The 21,106-nt window shown below is 49.7% G+C and overlaps 1 protein-coding gene across 10 annotated transcripts; it reads left to right on the forward strand.

The window, feature by feature from the left end:
• Positions 1-1,804: 1,804 nt before the first annotated feature.
• SGK2 (serum/glucocorticoid regulated kinase 2) lies at positions 1,805-20,723 on the forward strand. Of its 10 annotated transcripts, XM_051802692.1 has the most exons (15): positions 1,898-2,062; positions 5,562-5,692; positions 11,035-11,104; positions 12,352-12,409; positions 12,906-12,955; positions 13,538-13,595; positions 14,176-14,259; positions 14,576-14,707; positions 15,520-15,632; positions 16,171-16,207; positions 16,777-16,863; positions 18,064-18,159; positions 18,433-18,588; positions 18,971-19,060; positions 19,276-20,723. In XM_051802692.1, exons 2-15 carry the CDS (start codon positions 5,656-5,658, stop codon positions 19,429-19,431), a joined length of 1,224 nt encoding a protein of 407 aa, XP_051658652.1. In that variant the 5' UTR covers positions 1,898-2,062; positions 5,562-5,655; the 3' UTR covers positions 19,432-20,723. The 10 variants fall into 10 exon arrangements, with proteins under 10 accessions (XP_051658654.1, XP_051658649.1, XP_051658653.1 ...); XM_051802695.1 differs by lacking the exons at positions 1,898-2,062; positions 5,562-5,692 and adding an exon at positions 5,717-6,043; XM_051802699.1 differs by lacking the exons at positions 1,898-2,062; positions 5,562-5,692 and adding an exon at positions 6,058-7,420.
• The last annotated feature ends 383 nt before the right edge of the window (positions 20,724-21,106 follow it).

Below are 21,106 nucleotides of genomic sequence, written 5' to 3' on the forward strand. Positions count from 1 at the left end.
CCTGAGTCCTTCCTAGACACGGTCCCCAACAAGCCCCGCTTCCAGGGAGTGGAGATACCCCTGGCTGGAGGAACTCAGCGAGGCATTTATGCCTCGCCCGCGATGCCTGGCAGCCGGCTGTGCGGCTCCCAGGGATGACAGAGCATCTCAGCGTCTGGCTCGTTGCAGTTGTCATCTGTGGTGGAGCCAGTGATTACCCAGAGAGCCCCAATGAGCTTTGTCTCGCTGTCAGCTCTGCTCAAGCGCTTCCCTCTGTGTTCCTGCCGGGTGCCGACGGGCGCTCCCGGCTGACGTGCGACGAGCTTGCGAAACGAGCCCGCTCAGCAAGCCGAGCGATAAGCCGAGGCTTTGTCCTCTAAACTTGTCCGTGGCTGGAACCAGTGTGGCTGTTGGTGCAACCCTTGTGACTTGGGCTCGGAACATGGGTAGCCCCTCCAGCCTGCCGCAGCAGACATTTTGATGCTGTGCTGGTGCCAGTGGGAGCGTGCGTGGGCGCTGTGGGACATGTACAGCCCTTACAGCAGGGGCTGCAGTGGAGTGAGGAAAATAACCCCCAAAACAGCAGCAGGTTTAACTCGGACAAAGCAGAAATCTTCTGAAAAGCCAGCACGATGGCGAAGTCTGATCTCTGTTTCAAATGGCTTTTGTCTGCAGCTTCATAGCTTCTGGTCATGTGCTGCAGCAATTCTCTAAACCTTCTCACTCTGAAAACCAGACAAACAAAGGCCCTCTCTGCACTAGCAGGGAACAGATTTATTTTTCTCTCTGTCTTTACGGTTCCTCAAATACAATAGGGACCTCTGTTTGAACTTGTTCCCTTAAGACATAAGGGTAATACCAAATCTCTGTTATCCTCATGCACCCACACCGCCGTGCCACCCAAACTGAACTGTCGGTGGGAGCTGGGGCGAGATGAGGGCTGAGCTCACTCCTCCCCACATGCTGCTGCTGGTGCTGGAGCTCACAGGGGGCAGGTATGGCTCTGCCTTCTTCCCACACACATGGGGCCAGAGACATTGGCTGCAGTGGCAACTGGATGTCTTGGCCTTGTGAATTTTGGATGCTTCATATCACATATTCCAGAGTCTTTCAGAAAATGCTGGATGGTGACACCGATGTTCTCCACCATCTGATTTTATGTATCTTTGAAGCTTGTAGGTAAGGAGATGGAGTCTTTGCCAGTGACTCCACCAGCATGTTCAACCATCAGACTCTTATTTGGGCCCCCACACAGGGATGTGGTGACCACTGTTGGTGACCACTGGTTCTCTCCTTGCCCCTGCAGAGGGACAAGGAGAGAACCAGGGAGTAAATGGGGGCAGGCGCAAATGGAGGGCAGTAGATTCTGGCTCCAAGAGGGCTCCTCTGGCCTCAGTTCTGATGTGCCCATGGAACTCAGTCCTTGTCAGCTGCTCAGGTGGTTGTTCCTGTGTACATGTGGCCCAGGATGGGGAGCATGGAGCCAGAGGGGGGTCACACAAGAAGCAGAAGGAGCATTGTAGGACTGTTGTACCTCACAACCCAAGCACGTAAGGCCCTGGATGGCCTGCCCCGGATGCAGTGCTGCTGGAGGACGAGGCTCCACCTCACCCCACTCCTTCCTGGCTGGCAAGTTCCATGGATTGGTGGTGTGTTGGCAACAGATCATATCCACATCCAGGAGGTCTTGCAGGCATTTGGGAGGTGATACATGTCTCATTACCTCTGCTAGGACCCGGCATGTGACCTGGCACAGCCTCCAGCAAACAGAGCACTTTGTTCTGACCCTTTGCACTTCCCCGCCAGCGAGCTGCCCTCTAATCCCCCCAAGGAGGGATTTTCCTCTCCTCCCCCAGCTCCCTGTGCCTCAGTCCCCTTTGAGAGAGGTCCAGGGTAATCATTTACTGCCTGCCACAGGCCACTCCTTCGGACTTTTTCTTCGACCTTCAGGCCGAATTGCCAAAATAAAAACAACGGGAAGAAGAGCAGTACATGCTGCTTCCCACAGTGGGAGTGTGGCAGTGCCCGTCTGCCCTGCTGCTGGATCCCAGGAGCCCTGTTCCCCACACCTCGCTCTCTGCAGGTAATGCCCATTTGCTTTCTCTGGGATGACTGAGACTTTTCCTTCCTCTGATGAGTTCCTGAACTCTTTTGGGAGAAGCAGAAGTTTTTGTGAAGGACTTTGCCCTTGCTGCCAGGAAACCTGGCTGGCTTGTGGGAGAGCTGCTGCTTGGGGCCAGCAGCTGGAAGTGGTGGAGGGTTGATTTCCAGCAGTGGGGTGGTTTCCCAGCTGTGGAGAAATCCAGAGAGAAGACAAGCAGCCTCCTTGCTCCTCCTGCAATATTGTACTAGGTGAAAAGATTTCTGCCATTAACTGTGCCTCCCCCAGGAAACTTCCATCGCAAGGAGCTTCTATCACCCTGCTTGTCCATGCAGCCCCACATCAGCTCACCTGGGTGAGGTCCACGGGGAGCACCCATGAGTGTTTCTGACCAAGGTGATTTCAAGAGCTGGCAGATCAGCAGAGGTAGCTGGTGACTGACTGTGTGTCCCCATGTCCCTGAGCCACCTGCACAGGGAAAGGAGCTTTGGGCCTGCACAGGCATTTGCAACCAGCACTATAAGGGTGAGGTTTGATCCAGATATTTCAGGTTGTCTTGGCTGTGGTGTCCCAGGCTGTGTGAGTCTCTGGGGCTGGGCCTGGTGAAGCTCAGGGGTGCTGTGTCCAGCAGCCTTCTAACAGGTCATTGCCAAACCCCCCGCTGGCAGGACAGGGAGGGCTGTTCCTGCTGGATGCCAGAGCAGGGGAACAGAGACAGGCTCAGCAGATTTCAGCACAGCTTTGCTGCTCTTGTAGAGGGGCTCATGAGCTTGACTTGAACTGGGCTGTCCACCAGATCCAGTATACATAGCTCTGCTGGAGACAGTCTCCAGCAGTTGCTTCCCAGAATTTGCATGTGGATAAAAAGGGGTGAAAATGGGTCCTATGGAGAGGAGATGGAGGTGGCCACTCCCAGGAATGGCAATGGGATTGGGGCAGAGGAGGGGAGAGGGGTGTTCCCAGGAATGCTGCACCCACAGGCTTTTCTAATGAACCCATTGCTGTGTCAGAGGGGCCTGGTTTTGGGCAGTGCAGCTCCCCGAGCTGTCTCCAAGCTGCTAAGCCCTGCTAAGTCAAGCCAGAAAACTGCCTCTCTGCCCTTGGCCCCCCAGGCTGGTCACATTCAGGGCTTGAGATATGAGTGGTGGCCCTGAGTGTGTGCCCTGCATCAGACTGACCTGTGCTGCAGAGGAAAAGAGGTGCTCACCCCAAAAAACAGAATTGAGGGTTTGTGGGGTTTTTTTTAAGAAAGGCTCTAAAGCACAAGCTGTAATGTGTCCTGAAGTGCTGCTGGGGAGGAGAGGAGAGGGCAACAAGCAGGAGTTGCACCTTCCCCAGGGACAAGGCTGGCCAGCAACCTTACAGTCAGGTTGCTTCCAACTGCATATAATTTATTCACTGAGACGGTGCCTACACTTAAAAGGCACTTAGGAACAAAAAAGTCCCAGCCAATTAATTTAATGGCAATAATAAACTCCAGAATTTATTCCTCAGAAGATGTAAAGGCTTTACAAGAGATCAGTAATATTCTGATGTGTTAATATTTGTAGAAGCAGAGGGACAGAATGTTGCAAGAGTTGCTCAAACCCACTTTAGCTGTCTTTTGGAATAAAAACCTGATCCCCAGTAGTCTCTTCCTGGTTCCTTTCTCCAAAACATGGGAAACATCCCAGCACCCTTGTGGGATTTGCTAGCAAAATCAAAGGCAAAACATGAGGCAGAGCCTGGGTTTTTTGAAGCTGAAAGAAAAATATAGAGAGCAGGAAAAAGAATGAAATGGTTTAAAGACCTGCAGTGGTCACCAATAGTCTATTTAGTCTTTAATGAATCATCCTTAAAATGAAGAAATAGGCTCTGAGCTTTTAAAGAACATCCTATCTCTGTTCTATCCTATCCCATTCCATGCTATCCTATGCTAGCCCTTACCCAGCAGAGGTAACTGAGTAGCCAAACATTTTAGGTCACCTTTCACTGCAGGTCCATGGAAACTTGCTTTGTGCACTCTAGACAAATATTAGTTTTACCTGAACCTTCCCTGCAATTCTGATTGCTCAGGACTGTGTGGTTCCTCTTCAGTGATACTTTTATGATTGTGGTTATGGATATTACTAGATAGGGAAATTAGGATTACCTTTCCCTGTAAAATAGCACATAAAAAGTTAGAGAGAGAGGGAGGTATTTCTCTGTGGGTAGAGACAATGGGCTGGGCCTGTTGTCCACTGGACATGTCCTGCCCTGGAGAAGCTGCAAATGTGGCAGGGTGAGTGGCACCAGCCAGGGATGGTCCCAATGGGAGGACCAAACTCAGACAGGGAAGGACCATGCAGCTCTTGACCCCTTACAGGGCTTGGAGAAGCATGCCCTGTCAGGAGATGTGCATAGAAGGGGTTAAATTGCCTGAAAGCTGCTCCTCACCTCTGAACTCAGGTCCATCAGAGGTTTTCCTGGCACTACATGTTCTCTGAGGGCAGGGAAAGAGCAACCTGGCACAGAAGACCAACAACACTCACAAAACCCAGCTCTTACATGAACAGATCTCCAGTTTCATTAGAATTGTTTAATTTTGTTTAGGAGCATGCAGGTTCTGGGCAGGGGAATGGGCCAAGGCCAGTCTTGCTGCAAGGGGGCATGGTCATGCCAGTAGCACCTGCAGGGACACGTGCCTGTGTGATGTGTGTGACCTGCAAACACTCTCACATCCAGCAGCTCCTTCAGCATGACACTGACATGGGCAAGGGGCAGTGTTGGGTGAGGGGTGAGAGCTGCTGCAGGATGTGGCTGGCTGTGGGCACACAAGGCAGGAAAAGGGGGAAAGTTTCATCTCTTAGACACGGGGAGGGCTGCCCAGGTGGGCTGGAATCTGTTCACATCTACCTGTCCCCCTCCTGTCTGCCATCATGGGGACAAATGTTTGCCCAGGACACCACTACAGGGAAAGTCACAGGACTCTGCAGGGCAAAGCCCTTTGCAGCTTCTCCGGGAATCTGGTGGCATCTGATGTTGAATTCCCAGGTAGGGACCTGCACTACACTGGGGATTTCCTGGTTGGCCCCGTGTCCCTGTGCTTCCAGAGAATGTCTTCTCCTGTGACAGGGAACCACCGGTGTCAGGGCAGTCACGCTGAGTACAGGGAGAATTAATTTGGTCTTAACTCCTCATCAAAACCCAAAATCCTTTCCTAAGAGCAGAAATGTGTGAATTTAACAGTTTTAGTGTAAATTTCTTCTGTTGTAAAGAAGCCAAACAGCCAACCAGTACCACCTAGCTCTCTTCCACTGCTCTCCATCTGCCAGTCCCAAAGCAATTTGCCACTGAAGCAGTGGCAGAGCACCCTTGGTGATCTCCACCAGACTGACTGGCGGGTGGATGCTGGCCAGACAAGTGTCAGGGAGCTGTCCCAGTGTCCCAGAGCTGGTGAGCAGCCAGTGCTGCACCTCAGGGCTTGTTTCTGCTCTTACTCCTGTGCCCTTCACATTTGCAGGAGGAGAAACATCTGCGTGCTCTGCTTCCCGAGGACACCCTGTGCCGGAAGCTGAGCTTCTGCCCCTGTTCCAGCTGGCTTGTTTGTGGCCTGGATGGAGCCCTCCTCCACTGCTCTGGGCAAGACAAAGGGTAATGCTTCTGGCTGGTACGGTGTCACTAAGCCCTGGGGACGGATAGGGCATGGAGAAGGCTTCCCCATGGAGGTCTCCTACTAGCGTTGTGCTGCGGAGCAGCTGGCAGAGGGCACAGCCCTGTTGTACATCTTCCTGGTGGACTCCACTTGGGCTCATGTCACAGCCCTTTGCCAGGGCTCACCCTGTCCAGCAAAGACTGTGTGAAGCCCAGCTCCCATGGGACATGCAAGGAATCCAGGAGGTGTTTGTGTGCAATGGAGGCAGCTTTGCATCACATGCCTGGCTCTGAGTGACACCCAGTGCATGCACAGCCCTTGAGGGTCAGTGACCCTCACAAACAGCACAGGTAGGATGGACAAAACCAACCCAACATCACTTTGCCTGCCAGTATCTGTCACCAGATTAGGCATTTTATGCATTTTAGCTGTAAAACCTTTTCCTTAGAGGATTCTTCCGCTTCCTCTTCTTTGCATAGAAAACGAGTTTTTAATTAAAGATGCTTTTTCTATGGAAAAGAAAATCAAGTAGATTTTCTTGATGACACCAAGATTTTCATGAAAGAAACAAAAGCAGAAGACACTGACTAGAAAATGTAAGTTAGCTGATGAAAGTATTCTCAAACTTGACCATTTCACTTCAAGTGGAGGCAAAACCGGAGAAAAGAAAAACATATTAGGAGATACTCTTGAAAGCTGACAATGCTGATAGCTTGAGGGTGTTGGCTAAGCAAAAAAATCAGGCTTCAACCTGAGAGAGAACAATATTTCAAGCAACATGATGCTTCCCCTCCCTCATTACACATGGTAACAAGCACATAACCTATTCCAGATGATTTCTTCCTAGTAGCTGTAGTCTGGCATGAGGGATCTGTCCCATGGTGGCCAGCCCTTCTGCTTCCCTCAGGGAATTCTGCCCACACCCCTGCCTTTACCTCCTTGCACCCACCACTGAACTCGCTCTATAGGCCACTTTTCTACAGGGAGATTTTACAGGAAACTACAATGGAAGCAAAAAGCGACTGCTTTATTTTTAATGAAGAGAGAGAAGACAGCCCTTCTTCCAGATCTCCTTTTGCTTAGTCTCTGCTGTCTCAAATCACCATGCTTCCCCTCCTCAGGTGTTTATGTTTGCAGTTAATACCATCCTTGCTGCCCTGGCTGCAGCCACACAGGACACTGGAAGGAGCAGCATCTTCTGGGTTTGACCTGAGTCAAATGACAGTTTTGACCTTCCTCCAAGCTACAGGACAGTGGACAGATGTCAAGCTTACTAACACGTAAAAAATTATTCAGAATACGTCCTGCCTGCCAGGACGTAATTTACTCCTGCTCAGCACCTGCACCTCTCCCTCCCCATCCAAAACTATCCCTCCCACCTAAATTCTCACTCCTTGGGTATAGCTGGCAGGTATCTCTTCATCTTTTGCAGCTGGTCAGCTTTTCCTGCTTGCTTTAAAGGGCTGCTGGGAAGCAGCAGTAGTGGTATGGCCATACTGAGGATCTGAGGGTGACTGTGTTCAGGGGCTAAATGGACTGCTGCAGGAAAAAAGCCTATTCCCATCTGGGTTTTAAGAAAGAGCTTTGGGCTCCTGGTTTGCCAGGGCAATCTGGGTGGGCTGATACAAAGATGGGAAGTATGGGAAATGAGGGGTCTCAGCACTCACTGGTTGTGAACTGCTTTGCATGCTTCAGGACTCGGCCTCCACTGGTAGATGTGCTCCCAGGTATGTTTGATGCTTTTTTTTTTATTTTCACGGGATTATTTTTTGCAAAGTGCTGCAAGCTTTAGCCACCTGCTGTTTTCTTTAAATTTTGCATGTAGTTTTCCTCAGAAATCTGGAGAGTTGTTTGTCAGTGGGCTCTAGCTTGCCCAGAGCCAGGGCTGCTTGGCTGGGTTCCTGCACTGGTTTGCAGTGTCCCTGGGGTGTAGGGAAGAGGATCTGTAAGAGAAAATTGGGCAACCCAGGAGCTTTACAGAGGATGCCTGAGAGCTTCCTTGAGTGCAGAAAAGTGCTTTCAGGTCTTTCCTAACCTGCTCCTGGACTTGCTGTGTACAACTATAGTGTCTCAATGGGAATGAAAGTGGAGTAAAATGGTGGCTTGCAGCTATCTCTTAGATCTGTGGCAGGGGAAAACTTGAGCCTTTTTTTCTCCCCAGTAAAAGCATGTGTTTGCAGGAATCGCCCTTCTGTGCTCCTTCTCTGAGATGAAACTGGGGCATCTCCCCCCTTTAGCTGCAAGCAGCCCCTGTGTTGGGTGGAAGCTGTGGCCTGCCTTAGGTGACTCTCCAAACTCTATGCTTCCTCCAAAACATCACCTGCTGTCCCAGTGACAGCTTGCCACACCTCCTTGCCTCTCCATGCTGGCAGCCAGCCCTTCCCAGAGCGAGAGGGGATGAGGGACTTGCTTGGAGGGGTTTGCAATCTGGGTTAGGTAGGGAAGGCTGCCGAGAGCAGTGCCATCCGGGAGGAGGGTGGGAGGCAGCTCACAGATGACGAATCTGTGAGGTTGCCTCTCTGTACAAGGTACGCATTGCATTAGTAATGTGTTTGTAGCAAATAATGCTGGGCTAGCATGGGAATGTGGGTCACCACTGCCAGAACTGTGCGAGGGAGAGGGAGCTGCTCGTGCCGTGCTGGGAAGAAAACGTATGTTGCTGAGGGATGTGTGGTGGGGGGAGACATAGCTGCAGTAACTGCTCCAACTTGTAAGTAGCAGCTCCGTGTTGTGTGAGTGGGTTCCTGCTGCCTGGGGGATTGCTCTGGCCAGGAGTTGGGGGTCTTTGAGGAGGGGAGAGTGGGGTGCAGGAGTTTGTGTTCCTGGTGTGGAATAGTCACATCGTATTGGGGGAACTCCTGGACTTGCTTGCTGATGCTCTCTGTGGCCCTGGCTATGCCTGGAGCATTCCTGCTGCACCAGCAGGCACAAGGAGAGATGCAGCCAGGCATGTATAACCAAAGATTCCAGTGTATTTTCGTGACCTATTTCTGGTTCTGTTGTTCAGTGTGTGTGCGCGCTCAGGAATTCTTTGTGCTTTAAGGGGAGTAGGGTTTACTAGTGACCAGGAAAAGCCTACTTGACTGCTTCAGAGATTTAGACCACAAACTAACCTGGCATTGAAGGTGAACCTCGGTTGGGAAAGGTGGCTCTGAACTCTCTGAATAGAGAGTGATATGGGATGGGGATATACATAAACTAAAAATGTGCATGGTACTTCAGTGCACAGGCTCTAGTCTCAGAGTAAGTCCATTTAATGAACACGCTTTGTTGGAAAATGCTGCCCTTGGTCAGCAGGGACTTGTTGAGTGGCTTTATTTCCAGCAAAGAAGAAGTGGAGCAGAACAGGGCTGATGGAAGGAAGCATGCACAGGCTGCCAGGCTGGAAGAGGTTCTTGCCTACTTGCAGGCTGTGGAGATCTTGATAGAATTGGCTTGTCCAAGCCCCTTGGAGCAAGTCAGAAACTTGTACTGGTAATAAGTACCTCCAAGGCAGATTGATTTTTTTTTTTTTTTTTTTTTTCTGTGGCTTGGCTGTGTGGTCTCCAAGATACCCAAGCTGCGACATCTCCATCTGTGTCTGAGTCAGTATTTTCCCTGGAGTCTAGGGTAGGAACAGTGGCAGCAAGCTGACCCTGGATCCAAACCCAAGTTTGTGGGGGCTCAGATTAGGAGGAAACGGGCTGTATTATCTGATGAATGGCAGCGATGCGTGGAGGGGGAGTGAGGTTATAGGTTGGGTTGCTCTGGTAAGAGGCTCCTGAGCAGGCGATGGGAGCCTTCACTCCTCTACCTATTGCTGCCAGTGCAGCTTGAGGCTTGTCCACACACATCTGTGTACCCCGGCCATTCTCTGTGCCAACCTTCTCCCTGGTCCTGAGCCTTGAGTGAGTGTTGCCTGCTCCAAACACAGCAGTGCTGATGTCCCTCTGCTGTGGCCATGATATCTGACCAGGCTGGCTCGCAGACTCTGGGAGAGATGCACCCTGAGGCAGGTGTTTGATGACCTTCAGCAGACCTCGGTAAGTCGGAGGAGAGTCAGACTGTCAGGGAAAGAAGGACTATGCCCAGTGGGAGGAAATGGGCCTTGATCTGTCTGGGTGCTGCCTGCATCTTGTCCCTGCTTGTGGATGCCAGCTGAGACAGGCTCTTGTATCTGCTGCAGGACAAAGTACAGACAAGGTCAGGGGCTCAGACCAGCCTGGTGTTGTAAACTCTCTCACTGCATGATTTGTGGGTTTTGCTTTAAGTTCCTGCTTTTCCTTTCTTATCCATTTGGAAACTCTAAACCCACAGCTTAGTTTCTTGGCTCCTTATCAGAGCTGCACCCAGATCCCAGACCTGCTTTTGGGGTCAGTTCAGTGGCTCTCGGTAGCACACAGGTCCCTCTGCCTAGCAGACCCAATGATCCATGCAGGAAGGGTTCTGCAATGGGCTTGTGTTTGCCTCAAAACTTGTCCTACAAACTCTTTGCCCAGGGGAAGAGTCTCTGTGGTTGATGCTGCTGATTCCTCGGTCTGTTGAGGAGCTATTCCAAGATGACAACTTACCTGAGTCTATAAACCCCCTTCTTTTTAGAGGGACAGGGTAGTGTATGTTTCTGTGAATATTTTGAGTCTTCCTTTCCCTCCAGTGACAGAACTAAGCAAAACAAGGAAATCCTCTGTACAGGTTGCACTTGTTGGGCTTCTCTCTGGCTCAGCCTGTGCAGCAGGGAGCAGGCTTGGGACTGCCTCTCTGTGAAGGGAGAGGTGATGAAGATAATGAGTGGTGGCAACCACCCACACGGCTGAGGAGCAGGGATGCTCCGTGGTGGGAATCCCTGCTTCTGGCACTGGCTACGTGTCCTTGGGCAGGTCACTCACTGTGATGTGTGTGTGCTGGCTTACCTCCTGCAGGGCTCTGAAAGGTTTCATTCATGTCCCTAATTACTTGTAGAGTCCTGAATGAAAGGGACAGTGGATGTGCCAAGTATGTGACGTATCCCAGTACAACATCGTTCTTGTGGGAACTCTCCTTGTTCCCCCCCGCCCCGGGGACCCAGGAGTGGCTCAGGAGGGCTTGACAGTGGTGCTCTAGCCTGAGTCCCCTGTGCTGTGGGAGGCGGTGTCTATTTTGTGGCACTTATCCCTGTCCTGTGAGCTATTGAGGGCTCCTGGTGGGGCCGGGAGGGAAGATGTCCTGGTTCCTATAATTTCCTGGTTATTTTGGTATGTGAGTGGAAGGGGGAGGAGGGCGGCTGTGGAGAGAAGAGCAAGGTCAGTGAAGAACAAATGTGCCTCTGTGCACTTGTGATCACACTGCCAGCTAATCGGCTTCGGTGCTCCAACTTTCCTCACAGAACTCATCAAGCACGGCCGGGAGAGGATAGGGCAAACCATCAAGGCCTCCGGCTCCAGGCTCTGCGCGTAGTGAGTATAAAATGCTCTCAGTGGGATGAGAGCCCTTTAACAGCTCAGCCCGATAACCCCTGCGCTGGCTGAGTGGTGAATGGAGCTGGCTGGCACCGTGCAGATATGGGCAGTGCTCAGGGACAGCCGCCAGCATCCACTGCTGCCTGGCATCTCCTGCCATGGGTAGCCTGGCTGCGCAGGAGGGGGCCTTGGGGATGATTGGCGGTCTGTGCCTGCTGGTATGTGGGGGCACAGAGAGGGAACGCCCACAGGTGAGATGTGAGGAGGCTGGTGGGTTCTTTGGGCCCCCTCTTTGGGAGTGGTAGGACAGAGGGTGGCTGTGGGGATGAGAGCCTTCAGAGCTTCCCTGCAGTGTATGAGGGCTTGGTGGGGCTGAGTGGGAGTCAGCTCTCTGGGGCAGGGGAGAAGGGAACAGAGCTGCTTGTTTTGTTTGTTATCTCCTTAATTCTGGCTTTCGAAAGGAGTATGGGGGAATCCTCTAAACCAAAGGGGGGGAATCCCTAGGGTGGGGGGACTCACCCATCCCCAGTGATGCCTGATCAGGGCAGATCTGAACCACCAAGTGTTTGAGTCCAGGTTTTCCAACCCCAGCAGTAGTTGCACTAGGTAGATAAGTCCTGTGCTCACTGAGCCAGCCCTGGCTGCCATGTTGAGCTCCTCTTCCCTGCAGAGTCAATAGCCCCGAGCTGCCCTGTCTGACCTGGCCTAGGGGGAATGGCCTCTGACAGGTGCCATCCTGATGGCATGTGGTGGTTGGACCCAGCTGGACTCTCCTGGCTGCCCTGTGGGGGCACTCACTGGGTTGCAGGACTGGGTGCTGCAGCATCACTGTGCAGTGGGGTGGGGGCTGCACCTGCCTCAAGAGGGGTCTGGCCACGGCTAGGAGGGCTGTGACTTCAGCTGGCCCTGCTGGGCTGTGCTGGTCCTCACATGTTGGTGTTCTGACCGGTTTCTGCTATTTCAAGTCAAGGGCTAACCGTGGTATTTATATGCTTGTGCATCCATGAACCTTTTTTCCCTAATCTGCCCCCCAGTGTTCACTGCCTCCCCTGGAGTGTGTACACCCCCATCCCTTGAGGGGTAGCAGTGCTACCAAGGGAGTAGCTGGGGAACTCAGCTGAGCCCTCCTATGATGGAGAGGTACACATACCAGGGTCTGTGCTGCTCCCTGGCAAGTTAATGATGTGAAGATGTTTCTCTCTTGGATTTTGTTTTGAACACTAGCTTGCTCTTCTTTTTCCAAGTGCTGAACGAGTTGCTTTTTTAATGGATCGTTCCCGGAGCCCAGACAAAAGCACCCAGGTGAGATCAGGGCTCTGAACCAGCAAATCCTCACTTCTGGGACAAAAGGGGCTGGTGTCTTTAGATGAGAAACAAGCAGGAGAGCCTGTGTTAGCCTGCTGGAAGTCTTACTGCTGCTCTGTCCTTGTGGGTGATGCTGGGTGGAAAAAAAGAAGAGCAGAGAGGACAAGAGAAAAGTCAAAAGACAAAAGAAGAGCCTTTTGGACAAGACATAATGCTCCCAGAGTCTGGGGAGGGGAAGATTCCTGGGGAGGAGGAAGAGCATGTGTGTCTGTACTCCTTGTCATTGGGAAGAGGGAGGAGGTAGTTCCACGGAGCTGGATGTGTATAAGGCCACCTAAAGTGGCCTTAGTTAAAAGTTTGCCAAAACGAGCACTGTGTCTCTTGCTGATGGGTGTTTATCAACTGCTCAGTGTGAGGGGATGCTGTATTGAGGAAGGGAAAGCACAGCCTGCAGCACGGTCCTTGTGACTAACATTATTGTTGTCTTCTCTAGCCTTCAACACCAACTGACAACATCAACCTTGGACCTTCTGCTAACCCCAAGTAAGCTCCCTGCAAAGCCAGGTAGGGTGTGGAGTGTGAAGAGGTCTGGCAGGGGAATGCAGATGGTCTCTGTTTCTCACGTGTGTGGTGCCTGCAAAAGTCCTAACGACTACATTACTTGGCCTTTAACACCATGTGTGTTACCAGTGCACCAGCTTTCAAGACATTAAGCTGTAGCTGGTCCTTGTTATCATAATCATCCTCTCCTGTCCATATCTGCAGCCCTTTGTCCCATCTCTCTTGAGAGACAGTGAGGGAAGATCTTCTTTGTAACTGCTGGCTCCCTGACTATCTTTCTCTAGAAAAAGTGTCCCCTCTAAAGGTGTCACTTGTTCTTGACAGGTGCTTTCACCTGCTGCTGTGTTCAGCATGTGGGTTGCTGAGGGATTGCTCATGCTGTGCTGGGTCCACTGACATACACAGTGTGAATCCCGAGGTGGCTGGGAGCAAGGGTCACCCATCCAGTGCCCTTTAATCCCTTTCACACTCATCTTTCCAAGCAGGAACTCTGCTTTGCTGGTAGTGTTGCTGTTGCCTGTTTCTCTCCCAGAAACATTAACTTATTTCATTCTTGTCTAACAGTGCCAAGCCAACAGACTTTGACTTTCTGAAGGTTATTGGCAAAGGAAGCTTTGGAAAAGTAAGTGGGTTTTTACAGGTGGGCTGTAGTGTGGAAAGCAAATATCTTGCTAAAAGAGTTTCTAGCTGTGTCCTTTGCATGTCTCATGAGGTGTTTAGCCTGAGTATGGCTGAGATTAGGTAAGCCCTGAGATAGGGTTTTCATAGTCTATTCTTACTCTGGAGCTGTTCTGCCATCTCTTTAAGGACTGAAGTGTGAGGTGCTTTATGCTCAGGGTGCTGATGATAAGGAGCAGTGCTTGATTCAAAATGAGCTTCAGACTTCTTCAGGCAGCAAAAGAACTCCAGACAAACCTGAACCTGGGAGACAGCCTGGATCCCCTTTAAATGGAACTGTCTCCCCAAATGCTCCAAACTGTTTTCTTTTGAGTGTCTAAGTGATGTATGTGGAGTTGTTGCATGCTTTTTTTCTGGCAATGAGAAAGTGATGAGAATTCACAGGTCTGGAACTGTCTTTAAAACTTTGTACCTGACCCTCTGGAGTAGTATAATGACGCACAAGACTATTGAGCTAATGAGGAAACACTAACCAAAAGGCAGAAGGTGAGGCTGAAACCCATAACCAGGACCTTGTGTTGCAGGTTCTCCTGGCCAAACGCAAGTGTGATGGGACTTTTTATGCAGTGAAAGTCTTGCATAAGAAAACCATCCTCAAGAAAAAGGAGGTACGTTTGCTTTCCTTGGCTATTTCTGCAAATAGTGGTCAGTGTATGAGCTACCCTGGTAATGCAATTGGGGTACCTGGTGGCTGTCATTTATGTAGGCAATTTGCATGTTACACATGGATTTCTCTGTGCTATGGGAACATGAAGAACAGAGATTAAATGGGTCAGATAGCAGGGAGTGATTCCCTTTCTGGGGCTAGAAATGACTCTCTTTGGCTCGCAACCTCCACCCATTTTGAAAACAGCAGTGAGCCCCTATGACAGGCTGGGCTGGACCCTTGCCTGAAACCCTAATGCCTTGTCTGCTTCTTGATAGCAAAATCACATCATGGCGGAACGCAATGTGTTGCTGAAAAATGTCAAGCACCCCTTCCTTGTGGGACTCCATTACTCCTTCCAGACCTCGGAGAAGCTTTACTTTGTACTTGACTATGTAAATGGAGGAGAGGTGAGTGCACTTAGAGGCTTCCTTTTTGGTCCTTCTTAAACACGCTGCTTTATTGCCTAAAACTGTTTCTTGTCAGAAGAAAATCATATTAAGGTATAATGCTGCTTTGACCGCCAGAAAGGAGCAGCCAGGAACACCTGGCATTACCTCATCTGTAAACTGAGTGAAGATCTTGCTGACTAGGACCTGAGCCAGATGATTCCTAAAGCAAGGATGCTGAGAAAAGTATGTGTTAGGGGTGTTTTAAAATCCTATGGAGAATACAGGAAATACTGATGCTAGTGAGCTGTAGGCAAAACCCACCTGTGGGCCAGCTCTGGATCTGTCACCCAAGTGTGCTTGGGTGATGTCAGCACACTTTTATAGAATTTTTCTGTGCTGTAGAAGCTCACTTTCTTCCAGCTGTCTTTCTGTACTATCTGAAACTGGCTGGGAGATATTGGTAACATGGATTTATTGCCCAAATAGAGTTTATGTTGGGGATCTTGTGTTCAGATCTAGGCATGTATCACTTCTTGTGGCTAGGCTACCAGTAGTACGTGAGCTGTACTAAGCTAGGAGCTTAACTAGATCAGCAGAAGATGTTTTTCAGAGAATTAATTATTTATTTTGGGGAATGAAGAGTAGAACAAAGGGAGCAATTTATAGGAAGGTGTTTGGGCTGCTTAAAGGGGCTTGGTTTGGGCTCATTTGGTGTTATTTGTGTGCTACTTGCTGCAAAGACGTTTTCACTTGGGTAGCTGGCTTTCAGCCTTGCTCCAGATAGCCTTCAGTTATTTAGAAAAATGACCAACCCTCTCATCTGGCTGTAGCTCTTCTTCCACTTGCAAAGGGAGCGCTGTTTCCGTGAACCCCGGGCCCGGTTCTATGCTGCAGAAGTTGCCAGTGCAATTGGGTACTTGCATTCCTTAAACATCATTTACAGGTAAGACACGTGTCCTGCTGGGGAGGGCAGGGCCACCAAGTGTGCCCAGCAAGGTTGCGTCAGTGTTGGGGAAAGGGCTTCACTGGGGCCCTGCAATATATTCAGGACTGAAACAGCTGAAGAATTTCCTACCCCAGACAAGACTGACTAAGTGCTGCTGGCACTTACACTTTCAAGAGAGATCCTGTCTGCACAGGACCTGGTGGGCAATAAATACTCTCAGACTGATAGTGGGAAGGAGAAAGAGTGTTTAAGTGTAAAAATATAAAAACCCCTGGCTCAATAAGAGAGAAATCATTGCTCCATAACAATTTATGCACAGAAATGCAGGCTAACACCTGATCCTGTATGACAGCAGCCTTTCAACGTTTGCATGTGTGTATGTTGATGGGAATCAACATGTGTGTATGTTGATGCACTTCAAGAAGGTCTGGACTGGGAAGCTTTGTTAGCTCCTGTTCTTAGCTGATGCTGTTTCAGATTCATGTTTTCTAAGTATCTGGCCAAATCTGCTCAAACAGCACCTTTTGTCTTGCAGAGACTTAAAACCTGAGAACATTCTCCTGGATTGCCAGGTATATTCACAGCTTGGGCTACTTTTGTTCTGTCTTTAAAAGCATCAGGACTATAAACAGAGGGCTGTGGTTCTGCAAGCTGGGCTATAACTCACATCATGGCATGGATTTTGTATGTCTGCCCCACTGCACTTCTGTGCAGATCCTGCAAGGGGGATTGACCCTGCCCTCTGCAGAACTGCACACACTGTGGGGCTGGGCTCATTCCCAAAAGCTGGGACCTGACTTCTGGGCAGGGATCAGGGACGTGAAGAACAGGTCCCTGCTGCTACTCTGGTGGTGAGCACTATTAAACAATCTCTGGGATAAAGCAGCAGCAAAGTACAGAAGTGCTGGATCTCTTCATAGTTATCCAGTTGTAGACAAATAAAACAAAAAAAAAATCCAGACTGTACTTTTTCTATAGGCTCCTGTACTTGTGCTATAGGATGTCCATAGGGGAGGGAGCGGAGAGAGATGAGCAGTGGGGAACTAAAAACCCCGTGAGATGCAATGTGAAGGCAAATACTTGGAAACCCTGTCTCCTCTCTAGGAAGAGTGAGCCAGGCTGAAACTTCTCTCTTCTTTAGGGACACATAGTATTGACAGACTTCGGACTGTGCAAAGAAGGAATGGAGCAAGAGGAGACAACTTCTACTTTTTGTGGCACTCCTGAGGTAGAGCATATGCTGGGGCTTTGCTGTGACTTGCTGCTCTGAGTCTTGGGCTTATGTAGCATCTCAAAATATGGACTCTAAATTAGACCGCCTTGGGCTCTTTGAGGTTGTTGACCTGAAACTGGAGTTCAAGTAAGGCCTTCCCTACTCATCAGAGATGGTTTTATCTGTAACAGCTAAACTCTGACATTGCTGTGCTATCAAGGGCAGGGATCCCTGCACTCGGAAATGGCCAGACTTGTGAAACTGCAGCTGTTTCGGGTATCTGTGGAGGCAACCTTGACCCTGGGAGCCTGTGAGCAGGCTGTTTACCTGCTCCAATACCCTGGAGCTGCAAAACAGGGAGCCTGCTGCTGCTGACATGCACCCGACCTTGCTGTGCTCTCCTATGTGTACTTGCTATGCATGAGTTGCAAAATGCCCTGTGCAGAGGAGAGGACCAGACTCCTCTCTGGAATGTGAACATTGCTCAGAAGGGAAAAAATGTCTTTTCTCCAATGTCCCCCAATCAGGTTTTGTGAAAACCTGTTTCCAGTTTGGCTTCTTGGAGGCTTTTTTCCTTCTTCTTACTGAGCTGAGGATTTTGGTAGCACTTCAGCCTAGGTAATACACCTGTCCTGCTGCTCTTCCTAGACAACTTGAAGGAGGGTTTGCGAACAGCACACCTTCCAGTTTTCAAGCTCAGCAGAAGTGGGCAGGAAATTGCCTCTTATGCAATAGCACAGCATGAACCAAGCAGGAATGTTTGAGCTTTGTTTTCTAGTTTTCATGTGTGTTGGTGTCTTCCTGTTCTAGACAGAACCTGATAGTACATAGAGATAATTCTGTGGGAGGCTGTTTATTCTGCAAACTGCTCAAATTCTTGCCTGTTGCCCCTTGGTGGTGGTTATTGGTAGTTTTGCTGTTTTGGACAGTCTTGTTGGGACTGAAAACAGCAGCTTTTTCAAAACCACATGAGCCTCTTAGGGATGTGATGTGTCAGTGCGGGACAGGTTTGCTGGTTGAATTGTGATGGGTGGCAAATCCTTGTACAAGTCCTCTATAGCAAGAAAACCTTCAGTAGCCTGGAAGAACACTGGGGGCTGCACCTGTGTGCTTCCTAATGCATTTGCTCAGCTTGAGCTGCAGCCAGATTTGTGACTTACAAGGGCAAAGCCCTTCTTTATAGCTTGACTCTAATGTTTGCTTCTGACTTCCCAGTACCTGGCTCCTGAGGTGCTAAAGAAGCAGCCCTATGACAGGACAGTAGACTGGTGGTGTCTAGGAGCTGTCCTCTATGAAATGCTGTTCGGACTGGTAAGTTTAGAAATGGTCTCTTTTACTTTCCATGGTAGAGAACTTATTTTCAAAAGCTGTGGTGTGAGGTTGGTCTGGTGTTCACATGGTACCTGATAGATGAGTAAATCCTGAATTAGATGACCTGGTTTAATCATACCATTGTACTTTTGAGCAGAGATGTGTCAGGTCTCCCTCGTCTACTCACAGCAGGTGTCATTTTTGATCTGCAATTATTGGTTCCTTATGGTAGCTCATGTTTTACCCGGCTGCTTCTCCTCTCTTTCAAATCAGCCTCCTTTTTACAGCCGGGATGTGTCTCAGATGTATGACAACATTCTGCACAAGCCACTCCAGATCCAAGGAACCAAGACGGTAGCAGCTTGTGACATCCTCCAGGGACTCCTCCACAAGGAGCAGAAGAGGAGGCTGGGTGCCAAAACAGACTTTGTAGGTGGCCTCCACTATGATCAGGAGGGAGAATAGATGGGAAAGCTTTCTATTCTGAGCCTTTCTTTTATGATAATGCCACTGCCTTGGATAAAGCTTTCCACTTAGTGTGTCCCTCCAGCCTCCTAAAAGGGGCATATGAGGTTGTCTTGGATTTCCAGAGGGAAAGGTGTGGTGGCAAGCTAGGGATGCCAATGTGTGATGGGTCATTTCCCTTCAAGGGATTACTGGACTGTGACCCTCATGTATTAAGGATTTGTGGGCATGGGTATGTGGTAGCTCCAAGTCTTGCTTCCACTCTTTAATGCTGTGAGACCAGCTGGCAGGTGCTGGAAAAGGAGGGTTGGCAGAAGTCTAACATTTCCCCCTGCTTTCTATGCAGCTTGAGATAAAGAACCATGTATTCTTCAGCCCAATAAACTGGGATGATTTGTACCACAAGAGGATTACCCCTCCATTCAACCCCAATGTGGTAAGTGGGTGTTTCTGTTTTTTTATATATAGGAGTACAAAAGGGACCCTCTGTAGATGCCTTATGCTGACACTGAGGGTTCTGAGGTGTGGACTAGGAACTGTAAATGCAGTGCTGTTGTTCTTCTGGAAGAGCAGCTGTGTTGGACTGTCTGAACACAAGGGGCTGGGTTCTGTTCACTCAAAATGACAGTGTGTCTCTGCTCCTTGGCTTAGGCTGGTCCAGCTGATCTGCGACACTTTGATCCAGAGTTCACCCAAGAAGCAATCTCTGCCTCCATCACCCACACACCTGACCTAGCAGCCAGCAGCTCCAGTGCCTCAGATGCATTTTTAGGATTTTCTTATGCACCAACTGAAGAGGACATCTAAGTTTTACAAAGGCTTTGAGAAGCCAGATTTTAAATGAATAGGTTTTATGGGTTTTTTTTGTTTGTTTTGACTGGGTTTTTGGTTTTTTTGTTTGTTTGTTTGTTTGTTTTCTGTTGGTTTTTTGAGAGGATTTTGTCCTTTGCTCATGGCTTAAGGAAATTGGGACTAACACACTAACTGGGATGGAACAGAGCTCAACTTTTGCTGTTTGGTGGATTTCCCCCAAATATTTCCCTGCCAGGACTGTTTCCCTGGCAGAGAAAGTGGGACACTGATTATGGCTTTCCCCCTGAGTGTCTTGTACTACTTGGCAGAATTGTATTCACCCTGTGGTTGTATTTATGGTTGAGGTATGTGCCATCATTCACATCAACAGCCATGTCCCTGTAACTGGCCACCTTTTTCCCCTTTGTTTTTCTTTTTTGTTTTTGTTGGGGAGCTGTGCCCAGCTCTGTCCAACTGCTTTCCCCACCTACTCAATTGAGAAGGGAATTCTTCACACAACCATGAATATTGGCTTCCTTCCTTTAAGTAGACTGACTGTGTCACTTAAGCCACTCATCCTGGGCTGAGCTGGGCTGAGGGAAAACTGTTCACCAATTGTTGCTCCAAAGGCAGCTGCAGGTCTGTGAATCCTGAACTGCACTGGGGCCTTTGATGCCAGCCAGTCTCTCCCCAAGGTGAGTGGATCATCTCTCTAGGTGAACTAGGATGCTGCTGAAGCACTAAGGAGGTTGTTATGGAGGAGCCAATGTGTGGGAGGAATATCCCAGATCAAAGGGGTGGGGAAGAGGCTGAATTGCTTGGAAAAATAACTCTATGGCTAAACCCTGCTTGGGGTGGGGGGTGTCTTTCACAGCATGTGCTTGACTTGCCCATGACACACCAACACAACTGTGAGGAGCACGCGGAGCACAGGATATGCACAGCAAAGGGTGGCTAGCACTGCTGCTCCAGGCTCCAGTACTCATCTGAAAACACCCATCACTGATGTAGAACAGTTATTTATTCTGCCTTAATTTAAATGCTGGTGTATTCATTGAATGTCGCTTCCCACTTTTTCTTTTTAAAACTGTTTTATTTTGTTGCTGTGGGGAAAAGAGGGGGATCTTAGAGCTTCCACTGTAACCCAGGGATAAACAAGGGACTTTCTGCAAGTTGCGTGGTGCTCATGCTATGGGGAAGCTTGTGTTGGAACATTTTTTTTTTAATTGGACTTTATCTTATGTATGCTGAAGTCATTGGGAATATGACATGGTTTATATTAAAGTGCAAACACTGATGTGCGTCCATGTGGCTGTCCTGGAGGTGTGAGGGGGGAGGGAGCAGGGTGGGAGGGTGGTTGGTCTATGCTGTGTGTGAGAGCACTTACCTGCACGCATAAAGTCACTAAAACTGCTGGTTTTAAGTTCAAAGAGGAAGAAATAGGTTAATCATAGAATCACATGATGGTGTGGGTTGGAAGGAGCCTTCAAGCCCCTCTAGACCAGGTTGCTCTAAGCCCTGTCCAGCCTGGCCTTGAACACTCCCAGGGATGGGGCAGCCACAGCTTCTCTGGGTAACCTGTGCTAGGGCCTCACCACCCTTACAGAGAAGAGCCTGCAGGCGTCAGGACCGGGATTTTGATTTTACTGGTGTCCAAGGCCCAGAAAGCTGCGGTGGCTGAAGGGTGGCA

Source organism: Manacus candei, unplaced genomic scaffold, assembly GCF_025592945.1.
Source record: "Manacus candei isolate 608988 ecotype Guabito, Panama unplaced genomic scaffold, ASM2559294v1 h1tg000057l, whole genome shotgun sequence".
In the NCBI taxonomy this organism is placed as follows: domain Eukaryota; kingdom Metazoa; phylum Chordata; class Aves; order Passeriformes; family Pipridae; genus Manacus; species Manacus candei.